Below are 24,548 nucleotides of genomic sequence, written 5' to 3'. Positions count from 1 at the left end.
CTGCCATGGCAGGGTTGCCACCCATTAGAACAGGCTGCCCAAAGGCCATCCAACCTGGCCTTGCATGCCTTCAGGGATGGGGCATCCCTTATGGCATAAGAACCAATCACCAGGAGGCTATGCCACTCATCTGAAGGTGAAAGATCAGGGCTCCTTCTGCTTTAGTTCAGAGCAGGCTTGGATATTTTCCTACACTATAAGTAAAGCTAAGTACAGCTTAAACAGAAGAGAATGACAAAAATCTATGCAAAAATAAGAAATAAATCTATGCATAAATAATCTTGCCTCAGAAAAAAACATCTAGACTACTTAAAAGAGTTGGTAAAGACCCCAGTCTTAGCTACATTTAAGCAACTTAATACGAATAGAAATTCAGACTGAGGCTCTAAGCCTATGTTCCTTCTGAAGTTTCTAAATAAAATCCTATGAAGAATTTAGTTCAGAAAAATTGTCATATTTTCAAGGAAAAAAGAAAATGTCATCAGATAAACCCAGCTTGTTTAAACATTTATTTCCTCCAGAATGATTTTCACTAATGCCACCTGCATTCTGAGCTCATTCTCAGACCCTTTTGATAGCAGTAACACACTTCCAGAATGCAGCCACATTAAACATTGTTGACATGTTGATGCATACAGTAGAGGACATATTTAGGAAAACAATATATTGACTAACGGGTATAAAAGACCTATAATTTGAGGAAGTTCTATAAAGCTTTATTTTTTTTTTTTCCTTAGAAAATCTCAAAGAATAGGGGCTTGGGCTTTGTACTTCTAGTTGAGGAGACAATTAAAAAAGATATCTGAAGTGAAATATAGAATTTTGTTATTTGTTCAACATATTGAACCAATAACCAGGATTTTAGAGGGGAAAAATAAAGGTTTATCTTTCTAATGTGAATTTTAACATAAAAGAAGTTGTTAACCTTGGCCTTTATAAAGAAAGATCAAAAAGCCTGGAAAAGTATAAAAAACAATGAGTTTTTTACAAATTTATCTCACAAATTTATCTCTTATTGGTACCTAACAAAAAGTAATGTTTAAAAGGTAGTGAGATAGTACTGTACAGTAAAAAAGTACCATCACTTGCTAATCTCAGACACAATCTTAAGATTCTTTAAATGCTGGTAGTATGTGCAAAAAGCAGTGGCGAGGCTCAGATGCTGGATACTCAGCCAGGCTCAGCTCTTAACTTACCAGTATCACCAGCACCTCAGACCTTACATGACTGTGAAGGCATAGCCCCGAAGCACTCAGTGTGTGTAGCTGGGAGGACACACATCAAGCTCTCTGCATCATTACACACCACAGGCTCAGCTGCCTGCCTTTTGACAGAAGGCTGGTAACATGGAGAAGGCAGCCAGTTCACCAAGGGCTTTCTCAGAGACAGAAAAAGAAGGGCTGAAATGGCTGCACCAAAGCGTAAATGTTCTTAGCTTTGCAACTGTCAGCGTGTTCTACCCACTTCTCACATAACTCCATAGTCAGAGACAACCAGGATGCTCAGAGAGGTGGTGGAGTCTCCTTCTCTGGAGACGTTCCAGACCCGCCTGGACACCTACCTGTGCAACCTGGGCTAGGGAGCTGCTTGGGCAGGGGGTTGGACTCCATGATCTCTAGAGGTCCCTTCCAACCCCTTCAGTACTGTGATTCTGTGATATAGCAGATACAACAGACACAAGCAAGACAAATAAAATTTTCTCGTATTTCAAAACTTTGAAGTGAATACTATGAACAATAGCAGCTATGAAGTTATTCAGCTCCTTCCAAAATCCAGCTAGTAAATACTAAAGACGAAGATACTGTTGGAGTTACCACTTCAAGTTCAATATGGCACAAATCTGACCTAGGAAGGCTAGGTAGATTCAGATGTTAATTTTAATAATCTGATGGGTTTTGTTGTTGTTGTTGTTTATTATTATTTTTATGACATTGTATATTTTGAACACTTGAGAAGTTCTTGTAATTTTATTAAATGTTAAGTGTTAAATGAAAGAAAAAGGAAAAAACAAAAATTCTCCTTCAGCAATAACACACTCACAATCCATAACTAACAGGAAGACAAACAATCCATATTTGGCACAAAATATTGGAATTCTCTTTATACCCTGGTTCCCAGTTGATTTAAACCTTCATTAGAAAATATACAACTGTTAGTGCAGAACAATAGAAATAACTTGTGTAATAAGAGTAAATTATATATGAATGAGAGCCAGACACCCTTTGACACACTGCTGATAAAACCCCTGGCTTTAGGCATACTACTGAATTGGAAACTCTGTTGGGGTAGCACCCCATACAGAATAACGTGAGAAGAAATAGTACTGTAATAAATTTATCTTAGTGACAATTTTATGCACCATTCACTACTGTTAATTTAATAAAATACCCTTGCAGGGTATCTGCCCAACGTATCCCAGCTCATATGTCCAGTACCAGACTTAAAGCAGCAGCTGGACATTGCTGCACGGATTGTCAGTGTTCAGTGGTTGACAGCACTTTTAATGATCATGGGCAATACATTAGAAAATTATAGTATTCTAGCTATAATTCTGAACTAGAAATATCTCACCATTCTGGAAATAAATAATGGCTGCAGGAATCTGTGTCTCACAGAGGCTCAGAGTAGCTAAAGATCTTTCAAGTATTAGATCATCCTACAGCTTGTTTGCTATACTTTGATTACCTTGCATCTAAATAGGAGAAAATGTCTGAGGAAGGAAAGTGGAACTCATTTTAACTTATATATGTTGACATAGTGTCTTTAATTAACACTCCCTCGTGCTTCTATGTGTTCCTGTATAGATATGTCAGAACTGTAGTAGATTAAAGCATTTTGTAAGGAGATTTGGGCTTTACTCTTCATGATCTCTTTTTTGTCACAAATTTTGGAAGAAAATACATCCGCAAAATTAAGGAAATCAAAGACAATCCCTTCTAGAGGAAGCTTTACATGGCAGAGAGAGAAAACAATTATCATAAGCTTTTGTCCCCCACAAAAATACAGAAAAAAATATACAGGTAGAAATATCTAGTGGGAATAGAAAGGATGGTAAGCTGGGGGATGGTAAACCGAACATTAGCCAGCAATGTGTCTTCGCAGCTCAGAAAGCCAACTGTATCCTGGGCTGTATAAAAAGCAGTATGATCAGCAGGGTGAGGGAGGTGATCCTGCCCCTCTACTCTGTGCTGGGAAGGCTTCATCTGGAGTACTCCATCCACATATGAAGTTTTCAGTACAGGGGAGATGTGGACCTGTTAAGAGTGCAACCAGAGAAGGGCCACAAAAATGATCCAAGAGATGGAACTCCCGCCTCCCTTTGAGGACAGACTGAGAAAGCTGGGGATGTTCAGCCTGGAGAAGAAAAGGCTCTGGAGAGACCTGAAAGTGGTCTTCAATTTCTAAAGGGAGGTTATAAGAAGGAAGGAGACAAGCAGGGTCTGTTGCAATAGGATAAGGGGAAATTATTTCAAATTTAAGGATAGGAGATTTCGACAAGATATGAGGAAGAAAGTTTTTTTTCCAGTAAGAATAGTGAGGCACAGGAACAGGTTGCCCAAAGAGGTGGTAGATGCCCTGTCCTTAGTCAGGCTGAACAGGGCTCCAAGCAACCTGCAGGTGTCCCTACATTGCAAGGGAGTTAGAGTAGATGACCTTCAAAGGTCCCTTTCAACTGAGAAGATAAAAGGATTTTAGAATCTTCCAAATGGTAGATAGTGATGTCAAATCTCTTGATGAATATTAACACATTAGAATGAAAGTAAGCTGGATACCTGCAATCTACCTGTGTGTCTCTCAGATTTACTGTCTGATAAAAAGGCTATCATTGGTGCCTGCGTTCTCAGTACATTTGAGTAAACTGTACATATACACTGGCAATGGGGACTATGTGCAGTGCAAGAACTTCACAGAATTTCAAATGTATGGCTACCTTTGCTACTCTGAAGTTTCTGACCATTTATACAATCCGATACTTAGCTATAGACAAACAGAATGTATTCAAAGTTAACATACATAGACAAAAATCAGATTGCTGAGGAAAGTAGATCGAGTTTCTCTTGAAACTCGATAAAAAAACTTGATAAAAAAAGTTCAAAAAATGCATGTATCAATGGCATCACATAGTGTAATCAAAATCAAAATGAAGGTCAGTTAGCTATTCTCCATGAAAAAAAAAAAAGCCTCCACCTATAATTCTAAATCCTAAAGTCTTACAAAACTCTAAGAAAATGCCAGACGTGTTTATTCCTGCTCAAATTAAAAAAAAAAAAAAATAGCTCCCTGATCATTCAACGGAATCATTTTTTGAGTGTTACTTTTGGGAACAACATTGGCAGGTTGATGATTTAATGTAAAAAATCCAAAGGCATATGTAAAACTCAACTTGTCAGAGGGCTGTGACACATGAAAAGGTTAGCATGCATCAGCTGCTCTGACGTTTAGTCACTGTGCATTCTTTTACTCTGTAGCGAGTACACAGTGTGAGATAATTTAAGGCAGGCACAGAAATACCGTTGTGTTGCTCAGAAGGCAATCCAGACCTATCAATAGCATCACAAGACATGGTATTTATGTCTCTAGTTAAATGGTTTACGTATCTGCATAAATTCTCTATGTCTATCCGTATTGCAAGTGCATCCACATCTGACTGAGAAATCACTTATCCCTCACTCACAGAACAATAACTTACCATGCTTCTGGTACACAGTACAGTTTGCAGAACTGTGTTCACAGGCTCTTACCATTGTGTGGTTGATGGACAATAACTTGTTCGTGTGTCAAAAATCAAGACTACTTTATCCTTGAGGAAACTTGTATATGGTAGTCTGCTATTAAAGCTTCTAATTCTGTTCTGAGTTATGTTAGTGTGACAAAATATTTCAAATCCAAAACGTGATAATGATATACTCATATTGAAAATCTCGTTATTTAGCCAGTTAAGTGGATCTTGTGAAATGTATTCTTTCTATATTTTGCACATATATTTTGCATAGCAGAGAAACAAACTCTCCCCAGTTGGGCAGATCATTCAACCTCTACACAATGAACAATAGCGCTGCAGAATCTGGATATAAGCATTCATTTTTCACTGATGAAGTTTGGGAGCAGAATGAAAGAAGTGGTGCTAGTAGCACCCAAAAATTGCTATGACCAGCCATCAGAATAAACTCTGCTTCTTGCTTCCTTTTAATTAGGCCTCAGAGCAGAGACTAGGGACAAAAAAAAAAAAAAAAAAAAAAAAAAAAGAAGTAAAATGTCAGTATCCTGTAGTAAATGGCTTTTAAATGTTTCTTTCACAGGAAATTTGGAGACTTCTGCATTTCAACATAATGTCAAGTATTACTGCAACTCACAGACTGAGGAAGTCCTGTCTCTAACCAAGTTTAGTAGATGATAACTTAGATTTTCATGGCATAATAATATATACTTTTCTGGTTATTGTAGTGCCCTGATCTGAACTATCAGGTGCATAACTGTTTAGGACTTATTCCCGTGCCAAATTCCTCTACGACCTCAGTCACACATGCTAGTATAAGAGCTTTGAATTTTTATTCCTAACAATGAGGTTTTAGGTTGGAGATAACATACCACTGATGAAGCTGATGTTGAGAATAAAAGGTAAAGGCCAATAAGAATAAAAGCTTAATGACATTAATGTGTCAATTTGAAGTCTTGTTTCAGTAGGACTAGATAAGGAGGAAAAGTACTGGTGTTCACTATAGGAAAATGAAAACACAAGTTCCAAACTAAGGAGGAGAGAGATTTCTTTGCCTTGCCAGGTGTGTGTAACAGGAATGATCAGGCTGCATCTCTTGAATGACATGTAGCTATCACACAGGTCAAATCTCTCTTGCTCAAACTTCAGAACAAAGGTTATGCTGAACTAGAAACTGCAGAATAATACAAATGGCCAAACATGAGAAGTAAGCCAGCATGGGCTGCAGATAAACATTGCCAGATAATCTTGTGACACATTAGACCACCTTGACCTGAGCTATTCTGAAATGGAAGGGTGGGAATATGGCTGTCTTCACATTCTGTATCTGCAGGCATATTCTAGCACAAGGATTGCTGTGATGAGAAAGACTGGACATCTCTACATCAGGAAGAGGAATTCCTCTAGGAGTGGAAAGAATACAATATACAGACAGCAGTTGATCTTTTGAAGGCAATTAGAAAATTAGAAATCAACTAAGACTTATGCATCATCATCTCTATCAAGGAATGAGGAGTTAAACTGGGTAGAGTGAAGATGGAAAAAGGTGACTTGACAACACATTTCTGTAAGCTGAAAAATATATATAGTGAATGGTGCTCTGGCACCTCTTTCCTTCATTCTATTATCATGGCAGCTCCTCACGTCAGGCAAGGTGTTCATAGTAAGTAAACAAAAGTAGTACAATTACTTCCTAATTATTCTTTCTAGGAATACCTAGTTACACAAGGCACTTGTTAAGATTTTCTGTCTAAAATTAAAATTGCCCTGAAATATGTAAAGATCTCCCCTCAAATAAATGTTTCTGGTGTTGTGAAGATTCAGAAAATGCTTCAACAGCAATAACTGGGATGGACGCTGTGTTGTAATAATTTGGATACACTTGACTAATGCAGTTATTCACAATGAGGTTGGCACAGTGCCCAAAGCATTGAGCAAACAAATACAGCGAGACATTCAGTTTAAAGCCTTCCAATACTGCAGCAAGATCTTTGTTTGGTTGTTTGTCCAGGGGTATTGTGGACACTATAATGTACTCTATCATCAAACCCACTAAAATTTATTTATATTTCTTTGTTAAATTCACCACTGTGTTTTATGTAAAAAATGCTGGTGAGGCACAAGCATTTTTAATCAAATTAGTATGCAACATAAGGCAGCTGTGTATTCAAATGGGTTTTTAAGCAATTTGGTTGTTTTCTTTATAATAACAGGAAAGAACATTTTGATTTTGAAGGTGACAGAGGCAATATTACCAGAATTAAACAATCTGAATTAGCTTTTTCATGAAATGTAATATGTTTTATGCTTTTAGATGGGATGCTCCACTGCTTTCAGATGAGCCTTTCACTGTCACAGTCAATGGCCAGGAACAGAATAAGCTCTGGAGGTAGGATTATCCTCAAATTTAATTTTTTTAGAAGGAGCTAATGGCAAATGTTTCTAGTGAACTTTAGGTGCATCTACGTTATAACTAGAGAACCAAGACAGGATATTAAAAGAAAAGATAAGAATGAAATTAGTAAACAAAGTTTGACATTTTGCTTAGCCTGAATTTGTCTAAATTGACTATAATGTTTAGAAAGCGCATATATATATATAGTATATTAAATAGTAATACTTTTGCTTTCAGATGCACATAGGAAGAAAATAATAGTAATCATTTACATGTATAATACGGTGCCAAAGAAACACATTTTCAAAACATTTACATATTAACTTGTGTAACATGATAGAGATTTCTTCAGGGAATGGTTGTGAATTTTTTTTTTTTTTTTTTTTGTTATATCTCAGGATGAGGAAGTTTTCCTCTATTCTATAAAGCTGCAATTTGAATCTGAGCCACAAAGGACACCATTAATACTGTAAAGAATAATTCTCTGGAAAATAGCTCAATGATTCAATATAACATATCATTCATTGACTTTGGAAACAAACGTACAGAACAAGTAAAATACATTTCTTTTTAACTGTTACAAACAATGGTTTTTCAGCCCATCATTTGGTTCTTTCTATCTGACCCTTCATCACAAACCTTCCAGATCCCCCAAGTGTTTTTCAATTATACCGACTCCTCATTTAGAGAAGCCCAAACAGAAGGAGGTGTGTGCACGCAGCTTATCCAGTGCACCAAGACCCCGGTGAGATGATAACAATGAGAGCAGCATCTTTCTATACAAATACTGACATCTCTTACAGTAGAATGAAAACCTGGGGACAGAATTATCAGTAGGATGGGATTTGTTTCAGCACTGTTTTAAACTAACTAGTCTGGATTTGGGACTGAAATTTTAGAGTACTCATAATCATTTAAAGTCAAGTGATTTTAAGAGGTACTCCTTGTTTCATGAACCTCTTCTGGAGTGTTGGCTACTGCTTCTCTGCCCTGAGCTTTTACCAGGCTCATGGTAGTTCAATGACAACCGGAGGCTGTATTTGAGATGTAAAACCCAGTAAAATTGGTTTCCCTCTGCAGAATACTGGAAATAATTTACAGACTTTGCAAGAGTAATGGCAATGTATATATCTCCATGTTTTACAAGTTATGCAGCTTTAAAATAGTGAACATACGGTCACAGGACAATCCTTTATGTTAATCTTATTTTACATTACATAACCTTGAGATTTCAGTTCACACTTTACAACGGATAATTCCCATCTATTCTTGCCAGAAAGATAGTAAGAGGCTGGAAACCTGTTTGTTTTATATTCTTCATGGAAGTAACCAAGAAAGGAGTTCTGATGGATTTCTGGTATGCAGGAAAAATAAAGGTTCACAGACTACAATGGGGAGTGCTACAAAAGGAGACTTTCTGGGGTGAATGACAAAAAGTAGCTGTTATTTCAATAAAGCTTACATGAAAGGAATATTTTTACAAGAATGAGTGGAAGATAGTAGATACTAATGATTCCTTGTCTACAAAAAGACAATTGAGGAAGAGGCACATCCAAGATGATATTTCAGGAAGGTTAACTTTCTTCAGAGTCTTTGTTCCTATTTTATGCAGCCATTTTGAAAACCTTAGACATGGAGAAACACATTTGGAGCCAAGAATAGGAAACAAGAGAGACCACACAAGAACCTGGGCTACTTCACAATAGAAGAACAAGAAGAAACATATAATCTGGTGGTACACTAATGTACAAAACAGACTGCTACTGTTTACTACTGTTTGAAATGATGTTTGGGATTCTGTCCAATATTTTGCTTTACTCTAGTTCATTTGTTCTCTTCTGCTGAAGAAAACAAGGTGTCAAAAAAAGTATTATCCATATTACCACACTCATAATTAAAAAAAAATAAAAAGTCTGAAGGCTCCTTTGGCAATACAATCAAAAAGCTTCGATAAGGCAGCCAACATATGATGATTAGATAGCCTTTACTATAATCCTATAATCTCCAGGAATTAAGGAAAAGAGCAGATTCCTGTTAATACCTGTTAACAGAGGGTCTGTAATCACATAGGAATAGAGGTGGAACATTCTGCAGTATGTCGAGACAAAGAATTATTCAGAAAACTTCAGGCCATTAGTGTTAGCCAGGATTCTTTTGCAAGAATATTACTAGAAATAATGGCATGGGACAAGATTACAAGACATTTAGAAATGGGTGATTTAGTTAGGGGCAGACAGCACATATTCACTAAAGGTAAATTATGTTTGACAAATTAGCTTGAATCTGATTATTGTAATGTTCTGTTGCTGAAGGAATGAATTAGTGTCTGCAATTTATCTGATTCTCAAAACTATATTTGATATTTGCCAGGAAAGAGACCCAGTTTACAAAGGGAGAATTTTGGGCAGTTATTCAAATAGAGTGAAAATTATCTCAGGAAAATGAAAGAGCATGTCAATTAACAATAACACTTCAGGTGGACAAACATATACAATCAGCAGTCAATAAGCACCACTTTACTTGACCTATTACATGAATTGCTCTGAAATCAATGTCAAGAATGGCTAGATTTAGTGTTAAAACATATTAGGACTAACAAAATTATGCTGGGTTACTGGGAAGTAGATAGTAATGCTGCATTCAACACACTTGATCTCTAAAAATTAGAACAGTCCTTGTGCTTTTTCATACTGTGATCCCTCATTCCTACCCTCTTTATTTTGCAATAAGTCATTCATTCTCCAATTCAGCAAATTATTTTTAGGATCCGAAAATACCTTCTTTTCTATTTCTTCAATAGAGATAGATAATTTTAATATTTGCATGAAGAGTTGACTCCAGTAGATATCCAAACCTGGATTTAGCTCCAGTGATTCAGAGATATTGACAGCAGAGAGCATGAATCAATATGCTACAGCTGCTCCCCAGAGAAAAAGTTTTCTAACCTATGTCACTGTTTAATTTTACTCTCTCTCCAAGCTGGTACCCCAAAGAAGGCATACAACCATCATGAAGGAAGAGCCAAACTGCAGCTGCAATGATTTAAAGGCAAAGGGTAACTTGTGGATACAGAGAGAAGCATCTGGTTTTCAATTAGGTCATGTGTTCTGCTAGTTTTTTAGGAAATCATTACATCTACCTACATCTCCTGGAAATTTTGAAAAACGACATCAACTCTGATATGTAGGGTTGTCCAGTAAGAGACAGGAACATGCAGAAAAGCTGAAATCCCAACCTCCTAAAATAGAAAGTTAGCTGAATGTCTAATTACAGTGCAAATAGAATAAATGTAGTCTCTCTTTTATATTCACGATTATCATTGCTTTTACCTCCTTTGTTCTTCATCATTTTTGGATATTCTAAATTAGTGCACTTATTTACAGACTTAATCTGATATCAGGTAAGAACAGTTTTAAGAGAGCTAGGCAAAGTGATGACTTACTGAAGGGTAGCAGTGCTACAAAACGGATCTCTGGGACACTTTAACAAGTGTCCTAGTATCTCACCACTCCAGAGAGTAAGGAAACGGCCTCTATCTGTATGACAGAGGCTAACTATAACCAGGGATGCCAAAAGAATTATGTGTGACTCCCAGTAATGGCTGGCAGCCTTGGAAGTCTCCTGACATGCAGTAATCATAGAATCATACAGAGCATCACAGACTCACAGAATATCTTCAGTTGGAAGAGACCCACAAGGATCCAACTCCTGCCTCCACACATGAACTCAGGCACTTGGGGCCATGACCACTGTCCTTGGCAATCTTTTCCATGCCCACCACTGTCTGGCAAAGAACCTTTTCCTAACACCCAATGCAACCCTTCTCTGTACCACAGAGAAGCAAAACCTTTAACCCTGAAAATTAGGAAGGGATTGTAATCTAACTGCAGGATTATTCTAGGGTTAAGTGTACTTAAGAGCAGGAAGACTCAAATACACATTGCCACCATCTCATTTAAAACAAAGATGTGAAAGAAGATCCTCACACATCTGGGCAGGCCCAACCCTGAGACCTGCATTACTCTGGGGTTGCTTACTTCAGTAGCAATGATGAAACTACATTTAGCATAATTTACTAACATTTATTTCAGAGCAATGTTCTACTGTTAGACAGGCACCATAATGATTTCATCCTTTTGTCTCCTCCAAAACTAATTATTCACAGTGTGTGAGAGCAGTGAGAAACCGAGACAGTTTTAGCCAAGGATAATTTGCAACCTGGTCATTCATGCAAGTGTTCTTGGGAAAGGAGGGAAATTCATTTCCTATCATTGTGGCAGAGTACTTAAACCTGAGAGGATACAGAGCATCTGAATTTCTGACATTTAAGTGAAGAAGTACTCCATCTTCCTCACTGAAAAATATCAAATGCCCTTTTTGATCTATCCACTGATTTCCAAACATTTTTTTTTTAATCAAAGTGAACAAACATATTTTTCGGAAAAGAAATATTTGTTTTCTCCAACCTCCAGCATTTTTCTTCTGTCCAAAAATCTGAAAATCTTAGCGTGCATGTGGAACTACACCACAACCTGTCAGTCAAGAATTGTTTTATCTAGCTAATTCTAGTGTAGACCATTCCTCCTGATTAATGGATTTAATTCCAAGTGGAAGCATTTAAGAAGGTGCAGTACAAAAGTTTCTACCAGTTTCTGGAATAACAGCTTGCATAACAGGGCACATTAATCTTATACGTTAAACTATTAAGAATGTTTTAGCTTTTCAAGCATATAAGCGTGGAAAATATAGGTCTAATAAGATTTTAACATAAGTACCCCTAATAAGGCATTTGAGATGAGTTACAATGTAGGTGCGCTTTATAATCCTGAAAGATTCTAATAATGCTGTTTATGAGCTAAAAATGAAAGCAAAGTATGACTTTTATTAAGTTAGAGCATTTTGTTTGTTGTTTGCTATATTTTTGTCCCTTATTAAATGCTAAGTCAAGCTATTTTGACATCAAATATTTTCAGAAAGTATTTGCAAGATTAAGCTGTAACACTGTGACCTTAATGATGCTCTTAACGTAAGTTTGAAATAGATGTGAATGAACGTGAATTTATGTAGCTAATAAGAATATAAATCTCAAACTATTAATTCATGTGGTTAAAAATGAATGTGAAGTATATAAAATAAGATATAAACATTTTTTGAACTTTTGAACTTTCCCTAAGGAAGTTGTTTACTACTCTGCAGTCATTCAACCTGCCTCTTATAAACATAAATAAATGAAAGTTACTAAATTTTGTTTTAATTGATTTTTAATTTAATAACAGAAGATCTTTGGCCTGATTTTGATTAAATGTATCTGTTACAGTAACAATTATAAAAATGCTATGAAGTGTTATTAGAAGAAATAAGTATATGATGGATCAAGTCAGCACTGGTACATAGGTTCCCCAGAGCTAAAAACATCTATTTCTACTTTGGTAGTGGTACTAGCAAAATTTGTTCTATTCTGTTCACTCTATGCTAAATAAAGTCTGGAATAGGCATGCACATGCAGGAAAAAAGAAAAGCTCTATGTTTTTAATTAAAGAACCATTATTTAGAAAGAGGGTTTTCTAATCTTTTCTTCAGAAGCATTAGAGAACATCCAAGTTCTAAAAGAAATACCTAAAGGAATTATTTAATTTTTTTTCTATATATTTTTTTCTTTAAAAAAAAATGGAGAAATAAAGAGAATTCACTTCCTGACATTTCTGGAATCTTCTGTAAAAATGAACATTTGAGTCCTACAGACATTCTGTTCTGTGACTGCGTCTGTAGTATGTAAATCTAATCTGACCAGCCATTAATATGGCTGATACATATGGAAAGGAGACTGACTTTCTTTAAATTATTTAAATAACTTTATTTTTCTACCAAACTAATAATATGATTTGACTGCCTGCTATATTAATTTTTTTATTGAGTCATCTGAACTTATGGAGTTATTGATTTAAACTTAATTATAGCATTAATTTGATGCTTACATTGTTTAAATATAATTAGCTCTACGAAAGTTTAGCAAATTTGCATAATAAAAAGCTTATTGAAGGTTTCTTTTCCTTCTATTTTGATATGAAGCTGTCCCTTCCAACAACCTATCATGGTGTCAAAATTCTAAAGTCAGAAAAAAACTCAGTTAAGAACACTACAAATGACACACTTTTGCTTACTAGCAATTATTTAGTCTTGTTATATCTGCAAATGAAAAGAAAAATCAATTTCATAATTAATTTCTATTCTTAATCAAAACGGATCTGAAAACTGGTCAAACATTTAAGAAATAAACATTCTGATATTTCCTTTACTGTAATATTCATTTCTTTCACAATGAAGCCTTAATAGGTTTCTTTCTCATTTAAGATTTTTATGGAGGTCTGTTTTTTTGCTGTAATATTATCAGTGTTTTCACTATTAGTCTTGTGAAGATATGAAACAATCCAAGATCTCCAGAGTGAACCAAATAGGCAAAAACACAGTTCAAAGATAGAAATTATTTTTTGTTTACATAATAGCATTTTGTTTGTCATTAAGGTCAGTGAATGGGAACCACAAAATCAAAAGTTAAATACATAAACGGACAAGCATCAGATTTACTTTATATTCTATTTAGTGATTCAAAACAATGGGACTTCAAAACTTCATTTTAAAAAGACACAAACCTATATCCCAGCTGAACCAGATGCTAAAGGCAGTAATATCCAAGAGGGCTCAGAGCCAAACACATACATAAGAACGACAGGAAAATATGTTTATATAAAAGCATAAAAGAACTTCACTTGACTTGCATGACTTTTTGTATCAAGCATGCTACAGCAGTCTTTTGATTCTAATATGAAACTATAGTAAGGATCATTGCACTAATGCGCGAGGATTTGTGATAATGTTGCAGAAATTTTACTGTCAAAACTGAACTGCAGTGTAATGACTTTTGTTATCATGGTTTCTAATAACTATTCAGCATGAATTGACCCTACATATGTTTTACTGCAATAATATGTCAGTTATCCAGAAAGTGAAAAAAAGGAAACAGAAATCAATAGACTTATTTCTCCCACACCTTCCATACAATGTAGCCTCTTGAAGATAACAGAACATGAATATGAGAATATATTTTTACTTTTTACTATTTTTACTAATTTTTACTAAATTTTAAAACAATAGTGATTTTCAGGGAGATCATTTTTAAAAGCAAGTTACATGAACAAAAGTGATTCTTAAAATGTTATTAGACAGATCTAAGTAAACAGGTTATTGATATGTAAAGATATAAAGATATAAATGTAAAGATATATCTCAATATTTTGGAAGCAACCCTAATTTCAAGAGAACAAACACAACAGTACAACCATTAATTCATTAGCAAGATACAATGGCAGTAACAGATTTCATTCTTGGGATGGGTATCCTAAGATTGCCCAGTATAAAGAGAAGGATACGGTAAATAACCAGTTTGGGTTTTCATGCCTAGAAGTATTGCTGGCACTAGTATGAAAGCCTGTTAATATTTCCAGAAGAAATTCAAAAAAGAACGTTTGAAACTTCAACCCTTCCAAGTTACTGTAGATATTCCTAGCTGGCGTTTTAATTTCAGAAAACCAGCAAAAACATAAAATCTCATGGAATTTGTTAGAATTGAAGTTTGTAATATAATAATGGGGTGAAGAAAAGAAAACAAAGGCAGAAGTATTATACACCTGCAAAAACAAGCATATTACCAGTGCTACATAATGACTTCATTAATCACAAGAATTGAAGAAAGCAGAAATGCATTCTCACTTGCAGCAAAGTTGAAACTTGTATATCTGTTTTCCACCAGGCTATTATCTGTTATAGCATGCTATGTAGAAATCTAGAAAACAGCAGTGGGATTATGAAAACCTTGTCTCATCTGATGCATCTGTATAGCAGTATTACACACACAGAAAAAATCCATTTATCCTCCAAGATAATTCCTTTGCATTCAGTCTGCAGAAGAGAGTATTATACTTTTCATGGGCATAACTCCTCCATTCAGTGATGTGTATCCTCCCTGTTCATAAGTGCACCTTTCTCAGTACGTAGAAGCTTGCAAGATCATGATAATACACTTCACATTACTGAAGACATTATTTCACTCATCAAGACAGAGCTTTCTGTGGGGCTGAACAAAGTAACTACTTAAGACATTGAGGTAAACCTACTTAATTAGTTAGAACACTTACTATATCCATTTAAAATATGAAAAAAAATAATATTAGCACTTTGCTTTTTACATCAGTATTCATAAAAACTACGTTCTAATTTTGAGCTTCTACTTCTAAATAATAATATATGTATAGGATACTAAGAGAAGAAAGTCTTCAGGATTTAGGAATGGATGAATGTGCTTCTTGAAGTCCGCTCACTGTAATGCAGGTATATGGTGCAACATCTAGAAAAATCATTGGTGTGATACTCCCTCAGAACTGATTTTCTGTTGCAACTGCAATTCACTTAAAATAAATAAATAAATAAAATAAAAACTAAGAAGGAAATACACCTTATTATAGGATTTGTTAGTAGTCAACACCTTCTTTCCATTTGTCATAACTGCTAAACACTCTGTGATAATTATACACGTTTTGCCTTAGTTGCTGGACTAGTTAGTCCCCTAACAAAGTGAAGAATTATCAGTAAGGAAATTAGAGTAGCTGTCACTGTAATTCTCAAACTAATATTCTCAATAGAGTTTCTCCTCTTCATATATATACTGCTACTTCGTGGCACAAAGGACTGTCAGAAAGCCTAAATATTCCCATCACTAATTTCTACCATAAACTAGGTGCACATGTTTGTAATGCTGCTTATAAGCTTCTATAGAATAGTAACATACTCATAACCATTTTCTTCATAAACAAGATTTTAAAAAGCCAAACAAATGATTATGTGTCAGTGCTGATGAAGCTAGATCCTGTTGGTATTGCAATGCAATTTTGCTATATTTTACTATGTTTATTTTATTGTATTCAAATTGAGAAGGAAAAAAGCAATAATATATGCCAACTCATTTGCAATTTTGTTTGCTTCCATATTACTTCACGGAGATGTATGATATTATCACCCACACAATGTCCAGAAGAGGTAAACTGCTGAGTGGGAAATCTGTTTCACAAATATTACCAAGAACTATTACATCCAGAAGGCATTCTTATATCCAAAGAAATTAAAGGTCCAGATTACCTTTTTCTTTGGAGAGCATTATAGTGAGTAAACCATAATTCTGTATTCAGAAAATAGAGGAGAGAGAGGATTTCTTCCTTTATTTATTTTTGATCTTCAACTTGTTCTCCAAATACGCTTATCTCTAAGAATGAATGACTTAAAAATATTTTTGTTTTTTATATATAGAAAGGAGTGCAGTTATCAAGAGCATATTGGAAGGAATAAATTCAAATTCATAATATGCTGAATTTCAGAATTAGAGATTTACTGAGGTATTCTGTGGGAAATGAGCAATGGCTGAAGATACAGGTATAGGACATAAAAGGGACTGATAGACGTAAAATACTAATAATTTGAACTTTACATCTCACTTATTTTAAGACTTCTTCACTGCACTTTTAGAAAATGAAATGAAATATTAATGTTAACAGGACCTAATTTCCGCATATGTGACCGAAGTTAACAAACATTCTAACCTGAAATTGTTGATATAAACCGATAATTTTTGTGTGCATGATGACTTACATGTGTACTAATTTTCAGAAATTTAGATATGAAAGACAACCAAAGAATTTTCAGGTTGACTTAGATTATATGTTTGATTTAATTATAGTTAATGCTGATATAGTTGATGGTCAAATTCTGAGAACTATCTGTAGGCACAGAGCAAAGAAAAAAAGACTGTGTACATAAATTAACATTTTAAAAAGTAGTTCTATGACACCTCACCTGATTTATGTTTCACAACATTGTTATATTTAAACCAAAAAAAACCCTATTCAAATGTAACTAACTATTCAATAGAACATTATACCTCAGCACTATACCTCCATCATGGAAGTTCATCAAATTAAAGTTTTTTTATTTTCATATAAATGTTTTCTACATTAAAACTTGCAGTGTTCTGATTATAGCTGCTGTTAATTCCCTGAAAGACTATTTGATAGAAAAGTAATGCATAATGTTAAGGTACTGGATACTATACCGGGTAATATAGTTTTGTACAAAAATAAATATATTCCAGATTGAAGAAAAAAAAGAATTATGACTTAATGGATAATTAATTCCTTATATGAATAGCTCTGCAAAGTAAAACAAAAAACAAGCAAGCAAGAAAGGAAATGAAAATACAAAAAAAAAAAAAGGCTCAAGAAAACAAAAATGCAGGTGATAGATGATATATTACTAGTGTATAGTCCATTGGTATTAGGTAGCTGTGTTGATTAAATGAATTTTAAATAAGGGATAAATTAATTGAAGAGATGATATTATCACTTTACCTGCTGATGATCTCTAACTGATTCTACTATCATAGAGTTCTATGAGATCTTCTTTGCAATTTAAGTAGCATTTCTGAGATGTTTGATATTCTTGAGCTAGCAACAGATTTTCTTCAATAATTTGCTCCAGATTGGCCTAAAGAGAAAAGAAATTGATTACAATCACTGCAAAATGCTTTTCTAAAAAAAATAAAAATTATAGTTCACTTCCACAGTTTCTTTGACTCATTCCCTTATGACATCTCCAAAATATAGATTACAAGATTATGGTCTCAATTAAACCAATGGGAAAACTACAAATGATCTCACTGTGTTTAGAATTTTGCTGAATTATTTATACTAAAGCGAATGCTATTAATAATGGTTTCCTGTGAAAATAAGGTTTTAAATAGTTAAAATAGAAACTACTAGAAAAAATATTCTTCTACCTTACTACGTAAGTTCTTTTTCTGTATAAAAAATATTTCACTTACCCTAATTGCAAATGGATCCACTATTTTTTTTTACATTATACTGTTCAAATCTTTGTCCGAGTTATATGAAAAATAGAGATAATGTAATAGCCCCCTTTATTTGTAATAATTTTAAAGTTTCCCAATCATAATTTGATTAACTTGATTTTAAGACTAATTTAATTATCAGCCACCCTTTTTTGCTAACAGAAAAAAAAACACCACTTTTTGTTATATGTGCTTCCATAATCAGATGAATTCCCATAGTTTTTCAGCTTATTGACTAAATTTCCTGTAATTATAATTCATGACTTTGCAAGAGTCATATGATTTTCTAATGTATTTTATCTAAGTTACACAGGCAATCTGATTAAATTTAAAATTGATCTATGTCATAAATTCTGCTTTCATTTTTATTTTTATTTTTTTCATTAAAAAATGCCTTTTATGGGAGGGAAGCCCAACTAAACTTATCCCATAGAGTTAGACGAATGAAAATTGCTTCTAGCCTCATAACTATAAAACAGGATGGATGATTTACACATTTCAAAATATTTTTTGAGATATGTTTTAAATGTATACCCTTAAAATATATTTTTAAAATAGGATAGTGAGTAACGATGATGCCACCCACATGAGAGGAGAGATGCACAAAAAAGATCAATGGGCAAGCTTAAAGCTTATTAAATTTATGTAAGCTGTTGCTTGTTGTATTTGGGAGGTACTTCTGTTAAATTCAGATGCACATAATAAAGTGGAGGAGTAGAGGACAGCTTACAATTATGTACAAGTCTGGGCCAACTAATTAAACCTAGATGTCCATATGAAGAACGGGTGCCATAATCTGAGGCAATATTTCAAAGTCTTATAATGCAGAAGTTATAGTCTAAAAGTTTCTCAAGTTAGAAAAGTATGTTTACGAGTTGAGTGGACTATTTGTAATGCTATATGCTATGAAAACCTTGCTGAAAAGCAAAGCTATCAGAAGAGGTAGAATGTATGGATTAATGCCACCATAAGGTGCTTCTTGAATGGAGCCTCTTTGTCAGGCAGGAGTGACAGCAGCCCTCTGACTTGTCAGTCAGATATTTCTAGTAACTGCTTTGCCAAAATCCAAATAAAGGGTTTGTAAATCATTGTAGCTGCATTTCTGGTAGAATATTGTTACTCTGGTAGTACTGAACTGCTACTCTGTTCAGTTCCCTGACACTTTTCCCTTTGACAGAACACTGTGCAAATTTAAATATGCCTGTATAAGGCAGAAAAAAATATTTTGAGGATAAAGAAGCTTAGATTTATTTCCTCAGATCACTGGTTGAAGATTCAAGTCACTGTTTATACGTGAATAATGAAAGAGCCAGACTCTATTGCTGCTAGTCAAGCTCTATTTGGAAGGGCAACATAAGTGCATGTTTATCTCATGAGCCAGGACCGTTCTAAAAATCACCAGTGTTTTAGCCATACATTACAGGTACAGTTTTGCCCAGAACCCAAGGCTAAGGACTTTCAATAAAATTTGAACCTTCCCTTAATATCTTCTCTGTCTTTTAAAAAAATCCATTGAATTACTGGACTAATAAAGTCCCAGTTCTTCTGGGTTCACAGTGCATAATGCTGAAGAAGCCTTAAGTTTTTTGAGTCTGATCCCAAGAGAGTAATTTGGAGTCTCACTTTTTAAAGACAAAGCTATCCAAGGGAAATAGCTGCATGCCTGAACAGACTCAAAGCCATCCTGTGGAGCTACTTTGAATTTGGGAGTTCCCAAGGCAGTTAGCATGTTAACAATTCTTTTATATATATATGCAATGTCTTAATCAAGATATATTCATTTTTCTATCTATATTTATTTTCAGAAAACGTTTGCTAGAAGATTGCCATGGTTATTCAAACAAAATCTGAAAACTCTTCTGTATAGAACTATCACCCTTGTGTCATTAAACACTAAAATGCTATGCATCTTCCAGAAAAATCAAGATAATTAATGGAAAGATGTGAAATACAGTGAAAAAGTGGTGGCTCTTTTACTACTCTTTGGGTAGAAGTAACATTTTTTTCCAAGCTTATACTTCCATGAACAAATATAGAATCACTGATTTTAATATATTGACATTCATTACATAAAACAACTGTTTTCAACATTGACAACATCTTTGCATATGTAAGGAATATTGGAAAGTCACAGAAAAACTTGCTTCTGGAATATTAACATCAATACAGTTATTTACCCCAGTATGCATACACTCGAGTACAAACATAGTCAAGTCCTACTGTTACTTTTTGTATAACTTAAAATGATTCAGAAGTTTTGAAAAGAAAAATTCATATTTATGAGTACTTCGACTTTCTGAGAGAGAGGAATGGTCAAACTGTGATCAAATGGGATATGCCAGAACACAGACCATACCTTCTTTCTTTCTATTCTACCACAACAGGGACATAAATCTCAAAATAGACAGTAAGATAGATATCTAAGTAGGTAGACCTGGCATTTGATATAACTCTGCTAGTTGAACTTCTGAATTTGAAGACTTGCGAACTGCTAACAAGCACTAAGATTCACGTGTTTGTTCTCTTCACCAAAATTTGAAATCATACACTTATGCCAGTCTTTGCCTACAGGTACATTTGATCTCTTCAGACATTCAGGAAACGATGTATGAAATATGGAAATATATTTTCTATATTTCTCTATTAAAATTAAAAATAATACTTTTTTCAGTGAGAAAAAGAAGTATAACTCAGATATTTCTTGAAGGGTCTTACATGAAATGAAACTTAAGTCTCGAAGTAGATGAATCAAATGAAACCTGAAAATATACTAGAAACAAATGAAAGAAGATATTTCTTTGCACTTTGTGTAGCTAAGGTGTGTAAAATCTTGTGAATATCGAAAACACGGATATTGAAAAGGGACAGAAAATATCCACTGTGGATTATTAAATAAGAAAAATGGAAAATATGCAACTGAACATCTTAAAGCTGAGGAAATATTCAGGAGAAGAAATTATAGCATGCTTGCCCTGTTGCTATAGACAACCTGCACAAGTGGTATCAGAGGTAGAATACTGTGTTAGATAAAATATCTACTTGATCCAACATACGTGCTTTTTTTCCTCGGTATGTTCTCTTAACATAGCAGTTTAGTTTCCATCTTTCTAGAACATCAGGAAGCTGCAACACCTCTTTGTGTGCTGAACATATTGGAAGTGGATTTCCTGTCTGTCATAACACAAATTCACACTCAGGCAATAGAATACATGGAAGAAAAACAAGCAAACAAAAAAGGAGAACCAAATGTTTCTCCAGACCTTAAAAAGAAATTGTTAACACAATGGAAGTTCAGCTGAACAATAATGAAGGAAATGCAATGCCAGGTAACATGGGTGATCAGTCCTGTATCTCAGGCCATACAGAATGTATTGTAACAAAAAGCTCCAAATAAAAATCGCCACTAGCCTAGTCTAACTAAGGGGGGGTTAGAGTGAAAATGAATGTTAGAGATCTGTAAGGGAAACTGCAACTGGTTTCTGCAGCACAGAGAAAATGCATTTCATGTTAGCCCTCCATCCTTTTATATAAGTTAGTAACAATCACTTTGTGTTGCATGTGATCTAAGAATTATTTTATCGTTCAATTTTTGTGGCAAAAGTTTATAAAGAATTGTGGAGAGAAACCTTAGGATCAATGAATTTGTCCACATAATGATATACCAATAAACATGATATAAATCCCTGTAGTTTACAAAGTCAATCATCAGTTTGAATGTTTACTTTGACAGCAGTGCTTTATTGAAAGATAAGAATAATTGATTTTGGCTACCAGATGCATCGGCACAATGAATTAATTATTAAGGGATCTATATTAGTTGGTTATACAACCTAAATTTTGAAGATTTCTCCAAACAGGAGCGACTATTACTTTTGTAGGCGGGATGACAACACAGAATGTGAAGAGCAAAAAGAAATTACTTAAAATTACTTTATTCAGGAGTATACATCCCTTTAACTCCAAAGAGCTTCTTCAGTGGAGTTGGTCCTGTTTTTCCAGTAGTGGTGTCTATTGCATATATCGTATATGTCCTTCCCCAGGGCACAATGAGAACAGCAATTCCAAATGCCTCACGGCCAGTGTAATTACAGGTGTAATACAGCTGGCAAGTCTCCCTGCTATGAAAAAGGAAGTTACTATAAAGCAAGAAAGGCAGGAATTTTTTTTTCTTCCATAGCCTGTTACAGCTAATGTTTACTAGCAAGTATTTTGGGTCCTACAAGTCACAGAACCTACAACAGAAACTACAAAGAAATTAATTTGAGTACTGATGCAATCACCATACCAAGGATTTTCTACTGATGCTGCCACCAGCATTTGATGGTAATTTATGCATCAAGGATCATGCAGCTACTCTGTAAATCTCAAGTACTGCATTCCTTTTAAAGGACACTGCGCAGGGATCTGAGACCACTTGAACAAACTGTATCATGAGTCAGGTGATTTACTCTGTTGATATTATATACTGATCTAATACATATTTTGAGCTGAAATATGTCTTTCACTGTATCTGATACAAACAACAACAACCAACATTGCCCAGAGTTGCTGAAACCAATATTTCTTCTGAAATACTACAGATTTTTTTACATCCATAGTATGAATTTGTGCTTTATAATGTTTGGATGGCATCTTAGAAAATAAACCCTGATTTATAAACATAGGACAGGAAAGTGAAATATCATATTTTTGAATAACATGTTAGAGACCACTTGGAATAAATTAATTACTCCTCCGCTAATGAGTATGGTGTAAAATATTTTCTGACAGATTGCATTTATCTTACCTGGAAACTACAGAGAGAATAATGATGCCAGGTAGCCTTTCACTGGTAGCACAGCTACCAGTTCAAATGGCAATTCCAACAGTTTTGAAAAAAAGAAGTTTAATACTTGTAAGGACTTGAGTGGAGAATTAATATAGGAATAATGGATATCTATGCATTAAAGTCTTGGAGAAAACATAGCCAAGTTTCTGATACGGTAAACAAAATAATAGTAGTGAATATATGCACAGACATGCCTACTTTAATACTACAAGTATTTCAAAACAGACAGTACTTAACACTTCTGGTCATAATTCTTAATGGCAATCAAACTGAAAAGCATTTTTGTTTCTTGTTTGCATACAGACTTTTCTACGTATGGAATATTCTGAAAATTGCAAAGTAAACTTTGGCATAGAAACCGAGATTTTATACTAAACATGGTCATAGTATAAGCTCATAATTCTTTAAGATAATTTAATGTTGATGCATCCAATATCTATGATTACAGTTGTGCAGAAGATCTGAGGAAAAAATAAAGAAAAAAAAATTGAAGTACTGGATATAATTACATATGTCCTGCTTCCTCTTCAATGCCCTGGAAATGAAGTAAAGGGATAAACCTCCAGAGGTCAATGGATTAGAAAAGCAGCCAGCATTACCTCCATTTTTTTTCTATTCAAGAGCCAAAGGGAAAATATTTTTTTTTTGTCTTTGGTAGCGATGAGCTCTGCCCAAAGGACTTTCTGAAAACTTGGTTCAAAATCAACTGTTTCAACAATTATTCAACATAAACCAAAGATTTTTGTGCTCTAGTGTTTTCCTCCCAGCTATAGAGATTTAATAAATTTATTTAGTTTGTAATACATAGATTGTGAGATCCCAGCTAGTATATAGAGTAAAGGCTAATCTGGAGTCTTGGCTAAAGATGGAGGTCACTTGTTATACTGATATTAGATTGAGAAATGGGGAAATGGAATAATTTAAAAATCAACAGGCTTTGAACCAAGAAATGAACCAAGCAGAGACCAACAGCAATGTGTGGAAACAGGTCATACTGGAGAGTACATACATAGCAACAAAACTATTCTTTTCTTTCTTAAAAAAAAAAAAAAAATGTTCTGCTATTTCCCATAAATGTGTCCTCTTCCAGACAGTAGAGCAGAGATTCGGAAACACATACAGAGTCTACGTTGTCATGAACTACTACAACTGACAGACCTTTGGATAATCAAGATGTGATCAAAGCACTATATGAAAGAACCTTAAGATTTGAGCAGGTGTCTCAACTGATTAAGTACTTTTAGTCCTATCTTTATCTGCAAATAAGAAACCTTGATTACAGGGAAGAATATTTTGTGTTGTGTCATCCAATTTCTTTCAAAGACAAGAAGTAACTCTTCTGAGATTCTTCTAATGCTTCCAATGAAACTCCACAGGATATTGCAGGAGGTCTGCCAGGAGCTATACTTAAAGAAGTCTTGAAAAAGTTGTTATTCAGAACATAAAGAGTTAAACATCTTTCTTGTGTCCATCAAAAACCTGAAAACCTTGCCACTGCCCTACTGAATAGAATGTTACCCTAACAATGCTGTTCAATAATTACAAATTTTATTGTGGGTAAAAGTCAAATATAGTTTTTATGTTGAATAAATCAGGAATAGGATAGCTTTGTCTAGGGCTACTTCAATTTTAAGACCAATCATAACTACAAAGGTTC

At 34.4% G+C, this 24,548-nt stretch overlaps 1 protein-coding gene across 1 annotated transcript in view; it reads right to left on the bottom strand.

Annotated features, from left to right (window-relative positions):
• CCDC178 (coiled-coil domain containing 178) overlaps window positions 1-24,548 on the bottom strand; it is a 150,616-nt gene that overhangs the window by 34,999 nt on the left and 91,069 nt on the right. Inside the window, 2 exon segments of the mRNA XM_065753459.1 lie at window positions 17,564-17,585; window positions 17,587-17,699. Coding sequence (XP_065609531.1) covers window positions 17,564-17,585; window positions 17,587-17,699 — 135 coding nt within the window.

The sequence above is a fragment of the Cyrtonyx montezumae genome, unplaced genomic scaffold (genome assembly GCF_038088225.1).
Source record: "Cyrtonyx montezumae isolate F1298 unplaced genomic scaffold, pur_monq_1.0 scaffold_8, whole genome shotgun sequence".
Lineage (NCBI taxonomy): Eukaryota > Metazoa > Chordata > Aves > Galliformes > Odontophoridae > Cyrtonyx > Cyrtonyx montezumae.
The sequence above is the reverse complement of the archived record's forward strand: the minus strand, read 5'-3'. Positions and strand labels throughout refer to the sequence as shown.